This window comes from Dreissena polymorpha, chromosome 5, assembly GCF_020536995.1.
Source record: "Dreissena polymorpha isolate Duluth1 chromosome 5, UMN_Dpol_1.0, whole genome shotgun sequence".
Classification (NCBI taxonomy): domain Eukaryota; kingdom Metazoa; phylum Mollusca; class Bivalvia; order Myida; family Dreissenidae; genus Dreissena; species Dreissena polymorpha.
Genome location: NC_068359.1, coordinates 69,562,105 through 69,583,235, shown reverse-complemented (window position 1 = coordinate 69,583,235; position 21,131 = coordinate 69,562,105). Strand labels below are relative to the sequence as shown.

Sequence of the window (21,131 nt, the reverse complement as noted above, 5' to 3'; positions counted from 1 at the left end):
ACTGTATTACTCAGCTACATGTCTACAATGTTCTACTTTGCTGCATATCTACACTGTTTTAGTCAGCCGCATGTCTACACTGTATAACTAAGCCATACCTCTACACTGTATTTCTCAGCAACATGGGCAACATGTCCACACTGAATTACTCAGCTACACGTATACATTGTATAACGCATCTATATGTTTACTATGTATAACTTAGCTGCACGTCAACACTGTTAATTCTTCTACAAGACTACTCTGTATTGCTCAGTTTCATGTATACACTGTTTTGCACAGCTTCGTGTATACACTCTATTACTCAGCTGCATGTCTACACAGTATTACTCATCTACATGTCTACCCTGTTTTTCTCAGCTTAATGTATACACTGTATTGCTCAGCTTTATGTATACACTAATTTAACCAGCTGCATGTCTACACCGTATTACCCAGCTGCACGTTTACACTGTATTACTCAGCTGTATGTTTTCACTGTATTACTCAGCTACATGTCTACACTGTATTATTCAGCAACACGTCTACACTTTATCAATTAGCTACACGTCTACACAGCTTAATGTCTACTGCGTTTTACTCAGCTGCACGTGTACCCTGTATTTCTCAGCTACATGTCTACACTTTATTACTCAGCTACATGTCTACACTGTATTTCGCAGCATCATTTATACACTGTATTACGCCACTACATGTCTACATTGTATACGCAGCTCTATATCTGCTCTATATTACGCAGCTGGATGTCTACACTGTATACATCAGCTACATGTCTACATTGTATTACTCAGCTGCATGTTTACACTGTATTATTCAGGTACATGTATACACTGCATTACTCAGCTTCACTTCTGTAATGTATAACTCGGCTACATGTCTACACTGTATTATTTAGGCGCATGTGTACACTGTATTACACCGCTGCATGTCTAGACTGTATTTTTCAGCTATATGTCAACACTGAATTGCTCAGCTATATGCCTACATTGTAATACGACGCTGCATGTCTACACTGTAATACGCAGCTGCATGTCTACACTTCATTACTCAGCTACATGAATACACTGTATTACTCAGCTACACGTCTGCGCTGTATTACTCAGCTACATGTCTACATTGTATTACTCAGCTACATGTCTTCACGGTATTACTCAGCTACTTGTATCCTCTGTTTTACTTAGCTACACGTCTTCGCTGAATTACTCATCTACATGTCTACATTATGTAACTCAGCTACATGTCTACATTGTATTACTCTGCTACATGTCTAGACTGTGTTGTTCAGCTACATGTCTACACTGTATTACTCAGCTACATATCTGCACTGTATTACTCAGTTACATGTCTGCACTGTATTACTTAGCTACATGAGTCCTCTGTTTTACTTAGCTGCACGTCTTCGCTGAATTACTCAGCTACATATCTACATTATATAACTCAGCAACATGTCTACACTGAATTACTTTGCTACACGTCTACACTGTATTGCTCAGCTATATTTTTTCTCTGTATTACTTAGCTGCACGTATTCGCTGTATTACTCTTCTACATGTCTACATTATATTACTCAGCTACATGTCTTCATTTTATTACTCAGCTACATGTCTACATTTTATATCTCAGCTACATGTCAGCAATGTATTACTCTGCTACATGTCTACACTGTATTACTCAGCAACATGTCTACACCGTGTTACTCAGTTATACGTCTATATTGTATTACTTAGCTACATGTCTACATTGTATTACTCAGCTACACGTCTAAATTGTATTACTCAGTTACATGTCTACATTGTATTACTCGGCTACATGTCTACACTGTATTACGCAGCTACATGTCTATACTGTGTTACTTAGCTCCATGTCTACATTGTATTTCTCAGCTACATGTCTTCACTGTTATGTTCAGATTTGCTCTCTTCCTAAGGCGCTACTACCGGGACGACCTGCAGTTACACACCAGATTCAAAACGGCCACCTCACGACTGGACAGATCAGTGCTGGCCGACGCCGACGTGCAGCCAGTTCCATCCGTCCTGACGATTATCCAGCCGGTTATGTTTACGATTATGGTCTAAGTACGTACGTGAAGCTTATGCATGAAAGATGCATAGTTAATGATAAAAATATGTGTTCGGGTATGTTTTCTAATTAAGCATCGTACTTATCGTTTTTAGAATGCCCGTCCTTTAAGATTTATATTCACTTAAACTGATTCAGTCTTAATCGTTCGGCCTAGATAAGTTAATTTTCAAATATATTCAATGACAATGATACACAATTTCCAAGCATGTTTATGTGGCATTGCACGACATACCGAGGCCACTAAAACTTCTGCAACAAAGGAAAATGACGGCCTGTTAAAAATGTTGAAAGTATATGCTTATTCCACTACCGAATATTATACGGATCGTTTCATGTATTACTTGGATATCAATAACACTTATTGAATGTCATTACATTTTAAAGATGGCAAAACTGATCGGATATGATATGCGTCTTGTGATTTACCAGAAAAAAAAATAGACTTGCGCATTCTGAGTAGTGTATTACGTATTTTAAGATGTAAATTATACTATTTTTTAAATACTTAAAAAACTGAAAACATTTTGGACAACGATTGTATAGTTGCCCGCTAAGGATAACAAATGAAACATCATTGCACACAGTTTTGTTTTGTACTATGTTGATATGTTGTATTTAATCTGAAGTTTTCTGATATTGTTTCTCATTCGTATCATTCTTTGACCATGGCGTGCATGGACCATGTTTGCCTTATGTCTTTTTGTAAATCCAGTATCGCACAATTCTGGAATAACTATCGATAATTATGCATAATTGCAACTATGGTTATTTATACAAAAGCACATTTTTTGGCAATTGGTGATGCAGGCAAACTACTGGCATACAAGCAAACTATCGGACTTTATCCTCGATTACACAAGACTGAGTCGGAATGTCGTCAGTGCAAAAAAGCGTTTTTCATTCAACGAATATAAAAGTGTATTTTAATGATTATTCCGGAAAGTGCATCCATTTGCAGACTTCGTGCCCGTTTTGAAGGCAGATTTTCCGAGCGTTCACGGAAAGAGCCGAGCTGAAGCGGATGCTGCGTGCAGCGCCGCGATCGACCAGAACCCTACCGTGCAACAGTGTGTCCAGAAGACAGGTCTGAATTTTGCAACGCAGAAGAGGAACTGTGTCGAGGACTTCAAGGTACTACACTCTCTGAATTACTTGTAAGACTTTACATGTGTTTATCACATTTGCAATATGTGAACACTGACATTCATTTTGTGTTATTAACTCGATAGAGAAAATTTCGCTGACTAAAATGGTCTTACATGTATTCAAAATTTCAGTACTTTGACGACGGTGCCTTTGTACGCAGTCATATGTTGAATGCAATTACGACATGTGTCGATCACGTTTTGAAAAACGAGTCATTTTACGACGCAAATGGAAACCTGCCTGCGTTTATGTCGACCGACTTATGTCCCTCTTACGACTGCAACAAGCACGGTACCTGCACGCGTGGACGGTGTGTGTGCGACGCGGGCTTTATCGGCGACGCGTGTGAAATCCAGGCGACGAAGCCTCCTGTCTTGTATGGAGTTGTTAAGTACGTTAAATATACATTAAGTGGGACTTATATGAAATAGAAACGCTGACATTTAACTAGCACGGATTATTCTGAAGGAAACACAAACAGTTACGGTAATTTTTCTTGAAACATGCGATGTATTTATGCTTCTGGAAAAGTGGTAAAGTTTTTTTTACTGAATCCCGTTAGTGCCATCGCATATGCATGGGTAATTTAAATTTATAGTCGATACTCGACAGTACGATGACGATGAGGTGAAATCACGACAAAGGCACGATACGACGATGACGGCGTAATCGACGTCATTGCGGTATAGGCATACTATTGTAGCCTCTCTGTCTGAATGCGCATACGTGCATAAACACAACGGTCACGTGGTGGAGTTATGTTTACTCTGCAAAAACAAACAGAAGCCATGTTCTCTGTTTGTCCAAGTTACTTTTTTTCATAAGAGACCGCTTGTAAAGCGGCATTCGCATTTTAAATTCCCTAATTTAAGTTAGAAGTAAAAAATTAAACTCGCAGTTAAATGTGTGTAAGTTGTTTCATTCGGGGAGCAACTGCTAAAAACTACACACATATCGTATTTATTAACAGCGGCAATCTTTCAAAGTTTACGTAAACGACCACGTCGATATAAATTAATGTATATATATAGGATCTGGCACGAGTTGTCATATCATACCATATTTTATTAAACGAGTTTAGGAATTTTGTTAGTAAGCCTTTGGCGAGCTTACTAACGAATTTCCTGGATGAGTTTAATAACATATGGTATAATATGACAACGAGTGTCAGATCTTTTTTATCACATGCTTTTAAATGAGCAAATTAAATAAATATTTACGGAAACATAATGATAAATCCCGAATGTTGTTTACATTTCGTGACGTCATTTGACGTTGCAAAGTCATTTCATCAAAATAACAAAATACGATTGGTCAATAAACGAAAACTAAGCCAATGAAACGCTTAAAAATGTTGTTTTACACATGTTTAATAAAAAAAAATATGTAATGGTTATAGGGTATGGCATGTGATAAATATACATAAGAACCGCTGGCCATAATAATAAACACGCAGTGACAATATTCATACTAGCGCTTGAAGTTCCCGCTGTTTTCATACACGCAACCATATCGCGATCTCTTGCTGGTTTCATACAACTACATACACAAATTGAAACATGCGGCATCAAACAAAATTTGGTGTTACGCATAAACTGACCGACCTCAGCGACCCTTGACTATTTTATACATGTATATCCTATACTGCGTTTCGGACTTAAAGGGATCTTTTCACGCTTTGGTAAATTGACAAAATTGAAAAAAGTTGTTTCAGATTCGCAAATTTTCGTTTTATTTATGATATTTGTGAGGAAACAGTAATACTGAACATTTACCATGGTCTAATATAGCCATTATATGCATCTTTTGACGATTTTAAAACCTAAAAATTATAAAGCGTTGCAACGCGAAACGATTGAATAATTTGGAGAGTTCTGTTTTTGTCGTTAAATTTTCTGAAACTACGAAGATTGCTTATATAAGGTATAAAATACTTCAAGTATATGTATTCGGCGGAATAGCTCAGTTGGCTAAAGCGTTTTTACTTCAGAACTCTGGCAGGACTCTAGGGGTCACTGGTTCGAAACCTGGTCCGGGCAATGTTCTTTTCCTTTTTTAAATTTTATTCTTGATTTTTTACTGGAGCTTTTACGATCCAATGTTTACATTTATCAATATAAAGCATTTAATGAAAAGTTAAAAAATGCAAAAATCTGTGAAAAGGCCCCTTTAAATTCGATCACATTCGCGAAATCACAAACAAATACAGTGCGCACGTAAAGAGTCTTAACGACTTAAAGGGGCCTTTTCACAGATTTTGGCATTTTTTAACTTATTCATTAAATGCTTTATATTGATAAATGTAAACATTGGATCGTAAAAGCTCCAGTAAAAAATCAAGAATAAAATTAAAAAAAGGAAAAGAACATTGCCCGGAGCAGGTTTCGAACCAGTGACCCCTGGAGTCCTGCCAGAGTCCTGAAGTAAAAACGCTATAGCTTACTGAGCTATTCCGCCGAGTACACATACTTGGCGTATTTTATACCTTATATAAGCAATCTTCGTAGTTTCACAAAATTTAACGACAAAAACAGAACTCTCCAAATTATTCAATCGTTTCGCGTTGCAACGCTTTATAATTTTTAGGTTTTAAAATCGTCAAAAGATGCATATAATGGCTATATTAGACCATGGTAAATGTTCAGTATTACTGTTTCCTCACAAATATCATAACTAAAACGAAAATTTGCAAATCTGAAACAACTTTTTTCAATTTTGTCAATTTACCAAAGCGTGAAAAGATCCCTTTAAGACGCTCAAGTACACACTGCAAGATGCTCGACTGTGTGTGCGAACGTGAATACCTTAAAGGGATTAAAATAAATGTAATGCTCGAATGTGCTTTTAAAGGCGTTCACGTGTTCACATTATAAAGTTCACACGCGCACGTAAATATATGCACATGCGTGAATGATCACTTTTGTTACATTAAATATAATGTTGAAATGATATCCGTTCATTTATGAGGGTGAAACTACCTCCTATGGAAGAAAAACAACTTACATGTGCATGGGAACCGAACAAACGATCCAACAATGATCATAACGCGACAGTAAGATGACAATAGCACTACAGCGAACCAGTACGATTACGATTACGCAACAGCAAGATGGTGAAATTGTATATTGTTGTCATCATCGCTCAGTCGTCGCATAGTGTCTTTGCCATCATGGTATCTTGTCTCGGTCACCGTACTATCGTGCAGACGTCCTAATACTGTCGTGATTTCGCGTTATCATCATCTTGATGCAAAGTGTCCACTTTAAAATATATGCATATACTATTACACTAACTGGATTAGAAGTATGTAACATGATGAACATACACTGACACTGTTTTCGTGTTTGCATGTGCAGGACCACGTGGATTGAAGGGTCCGTCCTGTGTGACGTCACGGAGCGCGAGTGCGAGACCGCCTACGTGTTCGGGACCAACGTGTTCGACAACACGAGACTCTCCTGTAGGGTGGAGGTGCTCGAAGTATGACGGAGGCTTTTTGTCGTCATCTAGTGCTAGAAACTTAAGCATGCTTTAACGTTCAAGTATTATGATCAAATAACCACTATTTATTATTTGAGTTGAAAACAGTCTATCTGAGTTTCTGTTTTATGAATCTTTTTTTCTTGCGATGTCGTGGTTCTCTAAGGCGATGTAATGGTTCTCTGAGGCGATGTCGTTGTTCTCTAAGGCTATGTCGCTGTTCTCTTAGGCATTTCAGATGTAATGCTATCGTGTAAAACTCTTCGAGATTTTCTGTTCAGTTTGACGGTCACTCCTTCGTGCCTACCGGTAGTGAGTTTACCACCGCGGCTATTTATAGATCCATGTATGACGTCGGATGTAAGCTCCCGATGAAATCAACAATCGGAGGTAAGCATTATTTGCAGACGATTCTGAATGCGTTATATGACATGATCAGATCACAATGCGCACTTCTTTTGTGGTCACCGTTTGTCAAGGTCCTCTGAAGTGCGTCGTGTATCGTGCGTCGTCAACTTTATCTCTATATCACTCTATATGAGATATTTGTTCAACCAATATTGACGAAACTTGGTCAGAAGGTTAATCTTGACTATACTACGCCAAGTTTGAATCCGGGTCACGTAATTTTAACACCTAGTTGACTTGTTAACATTTTTGAAAATCAATGGGAGCACTCCAGATGCAGCATTGGAGACTAAATCTTGATTAAACTTGATTAAAACGTTTTTCTTGACAATATATAGACCAATGTCGAAACTGTGTTACAAAACTTTTTTTTTGAAATAAAACAACATTATTTCCATTCTAGAGGCTACGTTGATTACTCAATAATGATCAAATGTATCAGAATGTTTAGATTGAGAATAGCTAGTTTAAATCTGGGTAACGTGCGTCCTAAAATTAGGTCACAAGGTCACATCTAGAAAAAAGCTTACCGCTCTAGAAGCCTCATTTAGGGCTCTTTCTCAATAAAGCTTGAAGAGGATGTTTGTCTTGACAATAACTAGACCGAGTTTTAATCTGGGTGTCGTGCGTTTAAAAACTAAGTCACATGTTAGATCTAAGAAAACCCGTGTTACCACTCTAGAAGCCACAATAGGGACTCGTCTAAAAAGTTCAAACGCTCATAATTATACAAAGAAAATCCTAGTTATGAACTCAGTATTTATGATTCATCATGTAAATATTAAACATGTGTCAAGCGTCTAGGTAAAAGCTGTTTATCCATATCACATACATGTGTATAACCATATTTCTATTCAACATAGAATAGCAAAAGTCGCACATATTCATTAAAATGCTTATGAATCACCGTTACATGTCGCTCAGATATGCCTTGTGACTATTAAATGAATTGGAATAGCATCCGCTAATATATTCATCTATTATATGTTTAAAGTGCTGGGATTTCGTTAATCGTGCATCTTTATGGGATGTTTTGAAGTAAATGTTTAATATTAGACTGGCGGTTGTTAGTGAAATATGCAGTGTAGTTTCGTCAAATGATTTCAGGGCTAACAGTGGTTGCGTTCAACATTTCTGTGACGAACGATGCGAGCACGTACAGTAATGAGGTGACGTATGTACGAACGGACGGACGGTGCGCGAAATGCGTCAAGACTGGCGAGTCATGCTCGGTGAAGGTAACGCTCATTCCGCTTATCTGGTAGTGGGTATTGACTTTCCAAATTCATTTTGTACATTTATTCATTTATTTAAAAGGGGCATATAGACGGTATTAACGCATTAAAAAAATTCATCTTACCATTGTTCCACATTTTATATTTTTTTATTTAACAAACATATTATTTCGAGTATCGTTAAAAAGATAACCAACATATTGGCGATACACGTTTCAAGAGAGATTCGACCTCACGTCTTAACATTTTCACACAATGACAACTGTTAACATCTACAGTACCGATATCAATAGTTTGCATCCGCGTAGAGGAACTTCCTGAGTATTTTGTTGAAACAATTTTACCACTACAACTGACTTATCCGGCGCCAGCGAATTGCCCCGTGTACAACTGTTTTACACTTGTTTAAAGGAATATACAAAGCGCATGATCATTTGATTAAGTGGACGGTTTTCAATAATAAACATATTTTTGAAAGTATGTTAAATTAATAGCCGTCAATGCGCCCTCTTATAGCAAAGACGAGAAAGTTATAATCACAGCTTATGGTTACTGTCATACATCTGTACGTTGGCGCCAAATATAAATTATTACATTTGATTAAAAAATTTTGCATGTTGCAGTCCCGTTCCTGTCTGATTGAAGGTAACTGTTGGTCCGCCAATGAGACCAACCCCGCCAACCACCAACAGATCTGCGACCCGAACAGAAACAACACCCAGTGGACAAGTATACAGTCATTAGCAAAACTGTGCACTCATTACTTCTTGCACCTCTTGTTATTATTACTTTTTCTATACTTCGATGATGCTGTTTGTAAAGCAACAAAATGCTCGTAGTCCGTCCAATGCATGCTACTGTCTTTTCACTGTTTAAACTCTCGATTGCAGGTCCGGTAACTCACAACCCTCTTACAACGGAGTCCTCTTACACCGTCACTACCCCTCCCACCGCTGCACTAGGCGGCGCGTACTTATCGCGTTTCGACATCTGGACATTGTAAGTGAACTCGTACATAGTTAATTCAGATTTCATTACGTACGGTAAAACTCTGAAACAGATCCTATACATGTAACTTTTTAGTCATACACATCAAGGTGCATTCTTAGTTCAGTACCATACATCAGCTTAATAATGTTATACCAAAGTAACTTAAGATATTAGTGTCTTCTGGAATTCAGGAACATGATCGGTATAATAACTGCGGTCCTGTAACATCATTAACTTAAGAAATAACATATGTGCAGTTCTAATTTAACGTCGGTTCTACAAAATCTTTAAATTAATTGTGTACTTGCATATGGTACAAGGTCTTTTGTTATATTTACTTCATATTCTATATTACAAATTACCGGTTTTCTCTACCCAGCTCCCAGAAAGGCTGTAAGTGTGCACACAACCCCAGTGACTACAGCTGCGCATGCTGTGACGCAGGCGGATGTCAGTGCCAAGCCCCTCACCACAACCAGTGCTCTCAATGTGGAAAATCCGAAAACTGTGGATCGCGTACGTTCCATGCAAACACCATTCAAAAGATAAACAATATACATGTAACATGTCTACATACTCCAACGTAATCTCAATTTATATAATCAGCATATTATTGTTTGCAGGTCATGCCACAGGTTTTAATAATGAAATAGCTATGCCTTGTTACTTCCGTGAGTTAAATATAGAAGAGATTACCAGTTATTGAAACGAGTGATAAAAAAGGACTGGCAATGAATTAAAACATGTTTAAGAAACAAGAATGATATCGTATTAAAACGTGTGTTTGAGAGAAGATGGTAACACATGTGTAAGACTCAGGACTGGCAGTATATTGCAACATGTGCTATAGTAAGGACTGTCAGTGCTCAACGTGCGAAACAGTTATGACTTACACTGTGTTGAAAGGAGTGCAAGAGAGAGGTCGGTCATTGTATAGAAGCGTGATTAAGAGAAGGGACTGACACTGTATTGAAACGTGTGTTAGAATAAAAACTGACAGTGTATTAAAACATGTGTTAGAGTAAAGACTCACACTGTATAAAAACATATGTTAGTGTAAGGACTGACAGTGTATTGAAACATATGTAAGAATTAAGATTGACAGGGTATTGAATCATGTGTAAGAGAAAGGACTGACAGTCTATTTAAGCATGTGAAAAAGAAAGGACTGACAGTTTGTTGAAGGATGTGTTAGAATAAGCACATACTGTGTATTGAAACATGTGTTAGAGTAAGGACTGTCAGTGTATTGAAACAAATGTTAATTAATGGCTGACAGTGTTATGAAACATGTGTAAGAGAAATGACTGACAGTGTATTGAAATATATTTTAGAGTTAGAACTGACAGTGTATTGAAACATGTGTTAGAGTCAGGACTGACAGTGTATTGAATAATGTGTTAGAGAAAGGAGTGACGGTGTATTAAACATATGTTAGAGTAAGGACTGGCAGTGTTTTAAAACATTTGTTAGAGTAAGGACTGAAAGTCTTTTGTAAAATATGTAAGAGAAAGGGCTGACAGTGTATTGAACCATGAGTAAGTGAAGGACTGACAGTGTAATGAAATTTGTGTTAGAGAAAGGACTGACAGTGTGTTGAAACATGTATTAGAGTAAGGACTGACAGTGTATTGAAACATGTGTTAGAGAAATGACTGACAGTGTATTGAAACATGTGTTAGATAAAGGACTGACAGTAAATTGAAACATGCGTTTCAGTAAGCCTTCAGTAAGGACGTGTGTTAGAGTCAGGACTAATAGTGTTTTGAATAATGTGTTAGAGAAAGGACTTATAGTGTATTGAAACATATGCTAGAGACAGCACTGACAGTGTATTGAACATGTATTAGAGTTGGGACTGACAGTGTATTGAAACATGTTTAATAGTGAGGACTGAAAATGAAGCGTAAGTGTAGCATTGTATTGAAACATTTGTTAGTGTAAAGACTGACAGTGTATTGAAACATGTGTTAGAGAAAGGACTGACATTATATTGAAATCTTGTTAGCGTAAGGACAGGCAGTGTATTGAAACATGTGTTAGAGAAATGACTTACCGTGTGTTGAAACATGTTAGAGTAAGGACTGACATTGTATTGAAACATGTGTTAGCGTAAGGACTGACAGTGCGTTGAAACATGTGTTAGCGTAAGGACTGACAGTGCGTTGAAACATGTGTTAGAGTCAGGATTTATAGTGTATTGAAACTTGTGTAAGCTTAAGGACTTAGAGTATATTGAAACATGTATTAGAGTCAGGACTGACACTGTATTGAAGCATGTGTTAGAGTCAGGACTGAAAGTGAATTGAAGTATGTGTTCGAGTAGAGACTTACATTGTATTGAAACATGTATAAGAGGAAGGACTGACATTGTATTGAAACATGTGTTAGAGTCAGGACTTACAGTGTATTGAAACATGTGTTAGAGTCAGGACTTACAATGTATTGAAACTTGTGTAAGCTTAAAGACTGACAGTGTTTTGAAATAAATGTTAGAGTCAGGGCTGATAGTGTATTGACACATGTGTTAGAGTTCGGACTGACAGTGTAGTGAAACCATTAAATAAGAGCCAGTGCTGACATTGTATTAAAACATTTGAACAAGTAAAGGGTTGGACCTGTTAGTGTATTGAAACATGTGTACGAGTAAGGACTGACATTGTATTGAAACATGTGTTAGAGTCAGGGCTGACAGTGAATTGAAGCATGTGTTCGAGTAGAGACTTGCATTGCATTGATACATGTGCAAGGGGAAGGACTGACATTGTATTGGAACATGTGTTTGAGTCAGGACGTATAGTGTATTGAACAATGTGTAAGCCTACGTAAGGACTGACAGTGTATTGAAGCAATAGTTAGAGTCAGGATTGACAGTGTACTAAGTATTTAACCATGTTTTAAAGTATGGACTTACAGTGTATTGAAACATGTGTTAGAGAAAAGACTGATCGTGTATTGCATAATGTGTAAGGACTGAGAGTGAATTAAAACATTTGTTTGAGTAAGGTCTGACGTTGTATTGAAACATGTATTAGAGAAAGGACTTACAGTTGTTGCAACGTGTGTTAGAGTAAGGACTTATATTGTATTGAAACGTGTGTTAGAGTAAGGACTGACAGTGTATTGGAACATGAGTTAGAATTAGGACTTACAGTGTCTTGAAACAATTGTTAGAGTCAGGACTGTCATTGTATTGAAACCTGTCCAGACTGACAGTGTATTGAAACAATTGTGAGAGTCGGGACTGACATTGTTTTGAAACAATTGTTAGAGTCAGGACTGACAGTGCATTAAAACATGTGTAAACGTACGTAAGGACTGACAGTGTACTGAAACAAGTGTTAGGGTCTGGACTGACAGTGTATTGAAACATGTGTTAGAGTAAGGACTGGCGTTGTATTGAAACATGTATTAGAAAAAGGACTGACAGTTGTTGCAAAATGTGAAATAGTGAGGACTGACATTGTATTGAAACATATGTTAGAGTAAGGACTGACAGTGTCTTGAAACAATTGTTAGAGTCAGGACTGGCATTGAATTGAAACTTGTGTTAGAGTCCGGACTGACAGTGTATTGAAACCGTTGTAAGAGTTAGGACTAACATTGTATTGAAACAATTGTTAGAGTCAGGACTGACAGTGCATTAAAACATGTGTAAGCGTACGTAAGGACTGATTGTGTATTGAATCAAGTGTTAGAGTAAGGACTGACAGTGTATTGAAAGATGTGTTAGAGAAAGGACTGACATTGTATTGAAACAAGTGCTTTGTGTTTTGCAGCCCAGCCAGCACCCGAAAATGGAGTGGACGGCTTCACAAACGTATTTAACGACTGCCCATGCAAGTACGACCCTACCAAGGCGGCGGTCTGCGCCTGCTGTAAAGAAGGTACGTTCAAGATGGCTTCTCTACCGTGTCACGTGACTATTGTAATTTTGTATAAAACCATGTGCTTTACATAACAAAAACAACAATCACTCCGTAAAATGGAGCCATAATGTTAGTTGCGTTGTACGTTATGAAACTAAAAATGTTTATAATGAACATGCCTATCAAGGAACTGTATTAATTTGTAGTTATTATTTGATATTGAGTAATTGTTATGTCGATGTATTTTGCTGTTGTAAACTGTTTTAATAATATGTTTTTGCGCACTATTGTGTAGCAATGCGTAACACACTTTATCACTGCGATCTGTTATAGTTACACACTTTATTTCATTATTTAAATGCCAATTGTAATACACAGAAAACAATTTGCGACAAAAAGTTCACATGTAAATGCACTTAAACATACAATGTACATTATGTAAAGTGTCATGATGATAAACAAAAAAGGAGGGACTAGTTCGCGACAAAAACATAAATGTTCAATTATGTAAGTATCCAAAAGTTGCCCTTATTCAAGACACACAACTATTTCAAGAATATTGCGACGTACACGAAATTAACACCTAGCTAGCTCTTCTTTATTGTATAAACAAAAATATCTATCTTTAAAGTGTAATGTTGATAAGCAGAAAACTGAGTGACTAGTTCACGACACAACGTATACATGTTCACAGATCCACATATCCCATTTCAAGGGCAAATAACTATGCAAATAATATCACTTCAAACACGAAGATTGCACATTTCACTTCTACATATTAGTACACACAAGATTCCTCTGAAGTGTCTCGTTTATAAGGCAAACAACTGAGCGACACACAGACGGTGATTTTAATATACCCCCTCCCCCAAATTTGCTAAGGTTCAATAACAAGTTTACGAGCAGAAAAATGGGATTGTGTTAATACAAACAAAACAGTAGCGAAGAACATTCCTACTAAAAGCGTGGTATTGCTGTCAGGGTGGTGGTGGGGGTGGGGAAATAGTTTATCGAACCGTTTTAACCCGTTTTTGCTGTGGGTCAGCAGTTACTGTCTACAGTTACGCGTGTCCTCTTCAGACGTGAACGCGTGCCAGTGCGGCCCGGAGCACCGGAACCAGTGTGTGGACTGCAGCCACAAGGAGCAGTGCGGCAACAAGCCCTGGATCTTTGGGCCCCCCTTCACCAGACAATAGGCGTATCATGAATGCATCCGGCACCCATACATCTTGTACTGTACAGTAGCAAATAAATTATGTAATGTGTGCTCATGTTTAATGTTAACAAGTACACGTTTGATAGGAATTATATTCGTATCACAGTGTTATCGCAAAACTGCTTTATAAACACGCTGCGCGTTGACATAGTACCACAAGTTAAGTCTTAACTGTCATAAAAAAACTGACAGTATATCTAAATGAATAGTTTATATTCTTCTTTTTACACAAAAAACCTGCTTTGCAATTATTATATAAAACATAATAATCAGATATCCAACAAATTATTGTGTTAAAACAAACAAACATTCAAACTGCAGGCGGAACTTAGCTTGTAAAATTATTATACATGTTTATCATTATTTACCAGGTTTAAAACGCGATAGAATGATTTAGATGTTGGCAGATGGACTGGATAAACGGTGTCAAACAGGTGGTTTCCGGTCAATGACTGTAATTTGCATAGGCCATCTTGATAAAACTGTTGATATACCAATTGTTGAGATCCAGCTTGGGATTGCAATTGCGACGGATCGAGTCAATGTCAACAAAATTTACAAACAGTTTCCGCTCAACAACTTAAATTTTTTATTGTATTTCGCATACAGTGTGTAGGTAGCGTAAGTTAACGACCTGGCATTGGATTCATTCGGAATCAGTCTGATCAAGGTCAAGTGTGGTGAAATAGCTTTTTTCATTTGCATATGTTTATTATTTATGACACCCTATGGCATTTGATTCAGATGCCGTCGAATGATGAAGACCTCAAAACAATATGGAAAGATTGAAGATAAACATACGGGACTTCAAACTGTGCATTCAAACTAACTTTTTGACTGGGCACCATTTGCACGTACGAGTGAGTGCGTGTGTGTGTGTACGTGTGCGTGTGTTAAGGGTATTTTTATAGGATATAAGGCTTTGCCCTATGGTTTCCGCTCCTCATTTTGGTCCAATTTAAATAATCTTATCTTTTTCTGCCATCTTTCTGTCAGCTGATTAAGAACTGATTCAATCTCAGCTGATGACTTTCCGCTTCATGCTCTACTTTAAGATCCTTTTGGGCCGGCGCGGGTTCACAAAACAAGGGGAGAGCCTTTGATAAGGCCTAACAAACTGTTAAAGATTTGTCTAAATTTTAACCCTGACACACCTATTTAGCAAAATGTACCGGAAGTATAAGTTTAAAATAAAAAAAAAGTAAACGATTTATACAATCACTTTTACTTTCTTCAATGCGTTGTTACGAAAGAACCTAATCTAATTACCATTTGACAGAATCTCATATTTGAACAACCAAAAATTTCATGGTGTGGCCTTGTGTTTACAAACAACGATGCCATAGTGTGGCCTTATGTTAAGTTAGAAATTCATTTACCCAGACGATTCCCCGATATACTGTCAATGCCATAGACTTAAACTTGGGTAATTCTGTGTTTACTATCCTGGTAAATTGGCTCATCTCTTCCTGTTTATTACGTTTTTCCGTCTAGTGTTCCTTGGGTATGTCTCTTTTCCTATTAAGTTAGTTAGGCTAGTAGACGCTAGACAGCGCAAGATATAGGAATCAAAATTCATGTTGTCGCGGGCAAGAATCCTAAAGTGTATCGCATGTATTTAGATAATTAGAATATTTTATGGACTTGGACAGCGTTTGTGTTAGAAAGCAATTACAATAATTCAATAACAAGTTCTTCGAATTTAGTGTACGTTGTTATTCCATCGAACAACGCTACAACCTATCTTAAGGTGGGTTCTCATGGCCGATCAGATCAACTCGATCAAGCCCGACCAAGTGGTCGGGTACTGGTCTGGTTCGGTCGGCATGAGTGGTTGGGGGCGGTCGGCCTTGGTCGGGTTTCCTACCCGATAATTTTTGATATGTCAAAAAATGTCGAGTAGCGGTCGAGTAGGAAATGGATCGAGAAGCGCGCGGTAAGTGGTCGTGTATTAGTCGAGTAGAAAATCGAGTTGATCGTGAAGCAATCGTGTGGCAATCGGATTGACATCTTTTACACGATCTGTACCCGATCCGCTCGACCTCTACCCAAGTTATTTTAGATCGCAACACGATCCACTCGACCTCTATTCGATTTGATGCACATATTAACTAGACTGCTACCAGACGGCTGCGCGGACGTACACGATCACTTCCCGATTGCTATTCGACCATACACGAGCTCATGTCACTAAAACAAAAATCACGTGCAAAACGACGTGCTTGTCTCTTATAACCTTCTTAAAATCGGACGAGTAAACATCCAAAGATGCCAAGAAACGGCAAAAAAGCGACTGATACTGCTAAAACTAGTAAAACTAGTGGTAAATGTACAGTCGTTGAGACTGAAGTAACTGTATCCTCACAGGAAGAGAGGAATGATCCACCTACACCTCCAATTGAGCTAGTGGAAGAACACCCGTATTTTCCCAACACTTGGTTCGAAAGTCATCGGCAATCTCCTGTCATTGTTCAGTTGTGACGATGGATGGTAGCACTTCCTCTGAGTAGTCATGTGTTATAGCTTCCAAGACTTCAGGAACGAATTTGCTTATAGTAGTTTTACCCACTCGGAATGAGTACACAATATCTGAATACGAGGCCCCAGTTGCGAGATGACGAAGAGTTACAGGTCAACTTCAATCCAGGCTCGAAGGGTTCCCTGAAATCGAGATTTTAGCAATTATAAGTAACAAATATCTGCTATAACATTTACATTGAATATTTTACCATCTTTCCATAAATAGACTTGTAAGTTCAGCAAGCCGAGCGGTGCGTCATAGGATGGCACAATTAAATCAAAGTACTGACAGTACTGGTGTGACGATGCTTTTGAGAGGATGGATATAATAGCATCAAGTTAAGTTTATCTACATCACCACAATCACCACAATTGTGTATGTTGGTACGAAAAAGAATTGGTACAAAAATTTTGCGAAAAAATTTTGGGTATGAAAACAAATTTGGGTACGTAAAAATATTTGGGAACAAAAAAATTGGGACCGAAAAATTTTTTAGTACGAACAAAAAATTGGGGATGAAAAAAAAATTGCGTACGAAAAAAAAATTGGGAACGAACAATTTTAGGTACGGAAAAAAAATTGGGGGAACGGGAAAGTAGTACCTGTGGGGAACTTGACCCACACTCGCACATTTTCGGCCCTTTCCGTCAAACATCAGATAAGTTCCTCGAAGGCAATAGTATGAATACACATTTCGGAAGTGGTAATGCGGTCCTACCTACGCTCGTCAAAATGTAAGCGAAATATGTACACATGTCTGTCAGGAATGATTGAATTAACGAAGAAAATCGTGTATTGATGACAGTTTTTTGAAGAAATGTGCAGAAAATATATTAAACAAGAGCTGTGTTTGTGAAACACAATGCCCCCTGCTGCGCAGCTTTGAACCCATATATTTTACCTTTGACCTTGAAGGATGACCTTGACCTTTCACCACTCAAAATGTGCAGCTCCATGACATACACATGCATGCCGAATATGAAGTTGCTTTCTTCAATATTGCAAAATTTGACCTTTGACATTGACCTTGAAGGATGACATTGACCTTTCACCAATCAATATGTGCAGCTCTATGAGATACGCATGCACGCCAATATTGAAAAAGTTATGGTTAAAGTTAAAGTTTTCGGACAGACAGACAGACGCTTTATATTTGACATTTGACCTTGAAGGATGACCTTCACCTTCAGCATTCACAACTGAAAATGTGCAGCTCCATGAGATGCATATGTATGCCAAATATCAAGTTGCTATGTTCAATAATAAAAAAGTTATGGCCATTCAAGTTTTCGGACGGACGGACAGACTGACACACTGACTGACTGACTGACAATTCAACTGATATAGGCCACCCTACCGGGAGCATAAAAAGCAATGGCGATATTTTTCTCAGCCACATAATTGTTAATAGTTTGATATCACAAAATGAAAGTGAAAGTATAACTGTCAAAAATGACAACATGTCAACGTGTTGTTTTTGCTGGCACAAGAGGGCGATTACACTCAATGTGTTCACATTTTGACCATAGGCTTTGTCAATGACCTTTATAGTATGGGTAGCTTTGATATTATTTATTGCTATCATGTAACTGCATTATTGTGTATATGTTTACAATACACAAAGCATAAATAATGATATAAATATACTGATTGAGCTTATAATAATCTGAGAACTATAGCCAGGTCAATTAAGGACTTAAAATACAATTTTGTGTCCTGATTTCATGAAGAAATGACCATGCAAATCCTAGATTTCAAATTCAAGGCCCTGGTGTGACACATTGGTAGCATTACCGTTAAACTTTTACCAGGCTTATGAAATTAGTTTTTATTGAACTATCTAAGGAAATCTAAATCAGGCACTGATTTTTCTTGTTTTAATACAGTCATAGATCAGTTGTGGCCTCTGGGTAATGACCAATTTTTGCTTACTTGTCACACCCTTAAAACTTTCCACACGTCTATAATAGCAAATCTGGATTAAGGCGATCTTCAATGGTACATTTAAACTTTAGCTCTGTTACAAGAGTGCTGGTAAAGTCCAGTCACATATTTAAATCTATGCCATGTCAAAATCAAAGTGTCAAAGACAAATGAAAGATGCGTTCATTAATTATGGTCCAGTTGTTTACTACTGCTCTAAGTTTTTATTTAATATGACTGATGAACATCATGTGAGAGAAAATTTACATTATCATTGTATATCAGGTTTAGCAACCTTTTAGATAACAAAGTATGCTAGTTTTCAATGTCGCTTCTGGGGATCAAACCCGTATGGCTTTTATGAAGATTCTGAAATTTTCGATCCTTCGAGAGCAACCAAACTAAAAATTAAGTCAAATATTGCCGACTCGGTTTTTTGAGTCGGTTCATGAGGGATAATGGAGCTTGATTGGTCATTGTCGGCTCTGGTACTACTTACATGTACCCCGGGTACTCTTAAGTATACTTGCATGTACCCTGGGTACTCTAAGTATACTTGCATGTACCCCGGGTACTCTTAAGTATACTTACATGTACCCCAGGTACGGTAAATAAACGTAATTGTACTCGGTCCATATTAGACTGTATCCGAGTTGTATTCGCGCCCAAAATCCGATGTCGTAAAACGCGCAACCGATTATCTTAAACACACTTCTATTCAAAAAACACTGCATCAACATGCTTTTTGAGTATGTGTTCCGTTAATATAGAGGCCATTCTACAGATAATTGACATAAATGTGTATATATAATTATTGCAAAAAAAAAAGTCGACAACGACTGATTTAGGGTTAAATTTCCCGGGTACATTTTAGTATATTTACCGTACCCGGGATACATGTAAGTATACTTAAGAGTACCCGGGGTACATGTACGTAGTACCCGAGCCGACAATGAACAATCGAGCGATACTGGAAGGTGCAACATCTCTCACGCCCCCTAGCATCGCCTTTAGCAGTATTCAATTCTCAACAGGAAAGTGCTGGAGTCATTGATCCCGAGGGAGAAGAAAAACAATTGATTAATGTTCGAAATAAATAATTTGATGAATGACAATTCTGTTATTTGAGCCAGGTCACAGGAAAAGCGCAGTCAAATCAGTATCCAATTAAATAATTTGTTATTGACAGAAAAACGCTTTTAAGCAAACAGCTTTCAAGCGACTGCTGGCTGATCTAGATCCAAACTGGCCACAATCGCCTTAATGTCTCTTTTACTGTGACACAGTTCATTTAACTTTAAAATGATAAAAAGTACTAACACTAAGAAAGAGTACTAACCAGTAAAGAGTTTGAAATCAATTTTGAATCTCAGGACAGCTTGGTGATCTGCAAATCCCCGATGAAATGTTGATATCGGGTATCATAGTCATTCAATAAGTCGCAAAATGCTCGAATACAATTTATAAAGCACAATGTGACTTATGTTGATAACTAAAATTACCAGTAATCAGTATGCCAGTTTTGCCGTGTCAAGCTGTTACGATCCAGAAAGTCCTTCATTCACATCGAGTATATATGCTTCGAATTCCAACTATTGTTGTCATAAGCGGAGATTTAGTGAATCAATAATTCATATATCCTAAATGACAGCTTTTAAATAGCGAAACAAGCCAATGTATGCAGTAAGAAAGTTTTGAATCGAGACTTTCATTAAGGCGGCCATTGTTGAATGTTGAAACACGAACGACAACTCTGCTAGGAGAATGTTATCTATGCTCCTACGCAGTGGCGTATGCAAAAGGGAAGTAACTGAAAAATCGAGTTATCACAATCGGACTGGCTCGGTCTTTTACATAGGCCGCCATTGTGAAACTTTTTAGGATGGTTATCAAACCTTGGACGATGCTGTTCGCATCGTCAAAAATACGTAGTGTACGTTTTAAGTGAAAAGGCGGACTTACCTATAGGTGGTGATCTGTTTCCTAATCCTCGGAGATACGCGATCAACAAGCTCCCAAAACAGATCGGCATCCACTCTGATGAAGTTCTTGTATCCCTTTGGGTCTTCTCTGTTGAGCTCCTGTAGTAGTTGCCCATATTGTCTATATAAATGCCGTCGCGTAAGCCACTGCTTAACCCACACTTCCCTGCGTCGTGGCCGCCTACGCCTGCGCACCTGGGTGGCTTCCTCCTCCTCTTACTCTTATACAGCCTGTCTCTCTGGAACTCTAACCATCTGGCACAAAACTGTAATACT

At 37.8% G+C, this 21,131-nt stretch overlaps 1 protein-coding gene across 2 annotated transcripts in view; it reads left to right on the top strand.

The window, feature by feature from the left end:
* The window catches only part of LOC127882100 (von Willebrand factor D and EGF domain-containing protein-like), a 34,622-nt gene extending 20,143 nt beyond the window's left edge, over window positions 1-14,479 (top strand). For both annotated transcript variants that reach the window (XM_052430530.1, XM_052430531.1), the window contains exons 15-25: window positions 1,928-2,078; window positions 3,044-3,216; window positions 3,363-3,622; window positions 6,588-6,711; window positions 6,993-7,101; window positions 8,227-8,357; window positions 8,978-9,083; window positions 9,245-9,353; window positions 9,724-9,860; window positions 13,124-13,231; window positions 14,294-14,479. In XM_052430530.1, the coding sequence (XP_052286490.1) occupies window positions 1,928-2,078; window positions 3,044-3,216; window positions 3,363-3,622; window positions 6,588-6,711; window positions 6,993-7,101; window positions 8,227-8,357; window positions 8,978-9,083; window positions 9,245-9,353; window positions 9,724-9,860; window positions 13,124-13,231; window positions 14,294-14,409 (1,524 nt within the window). In that variant the 3' untranslated portion in view covers window positions 14,410-14,479. The remainder of the gene's footprint in view (window positions 1-1,927; window positions 2,079-3,043; window positions 3,217-3,362; window positions 3,623-6,587; window positions 6,712-6,992; window positions 7,102-8,226; window positions 8,358-8,977; window positions 9,084-9,244; window positions 9,354-9,723; window positions 9,861-13,123; window positions 13,232-14,293) is intronic.
* The last annotated feature ends 6,652 nt before the right edge of the window (window positions 14,480-21,131 follow it).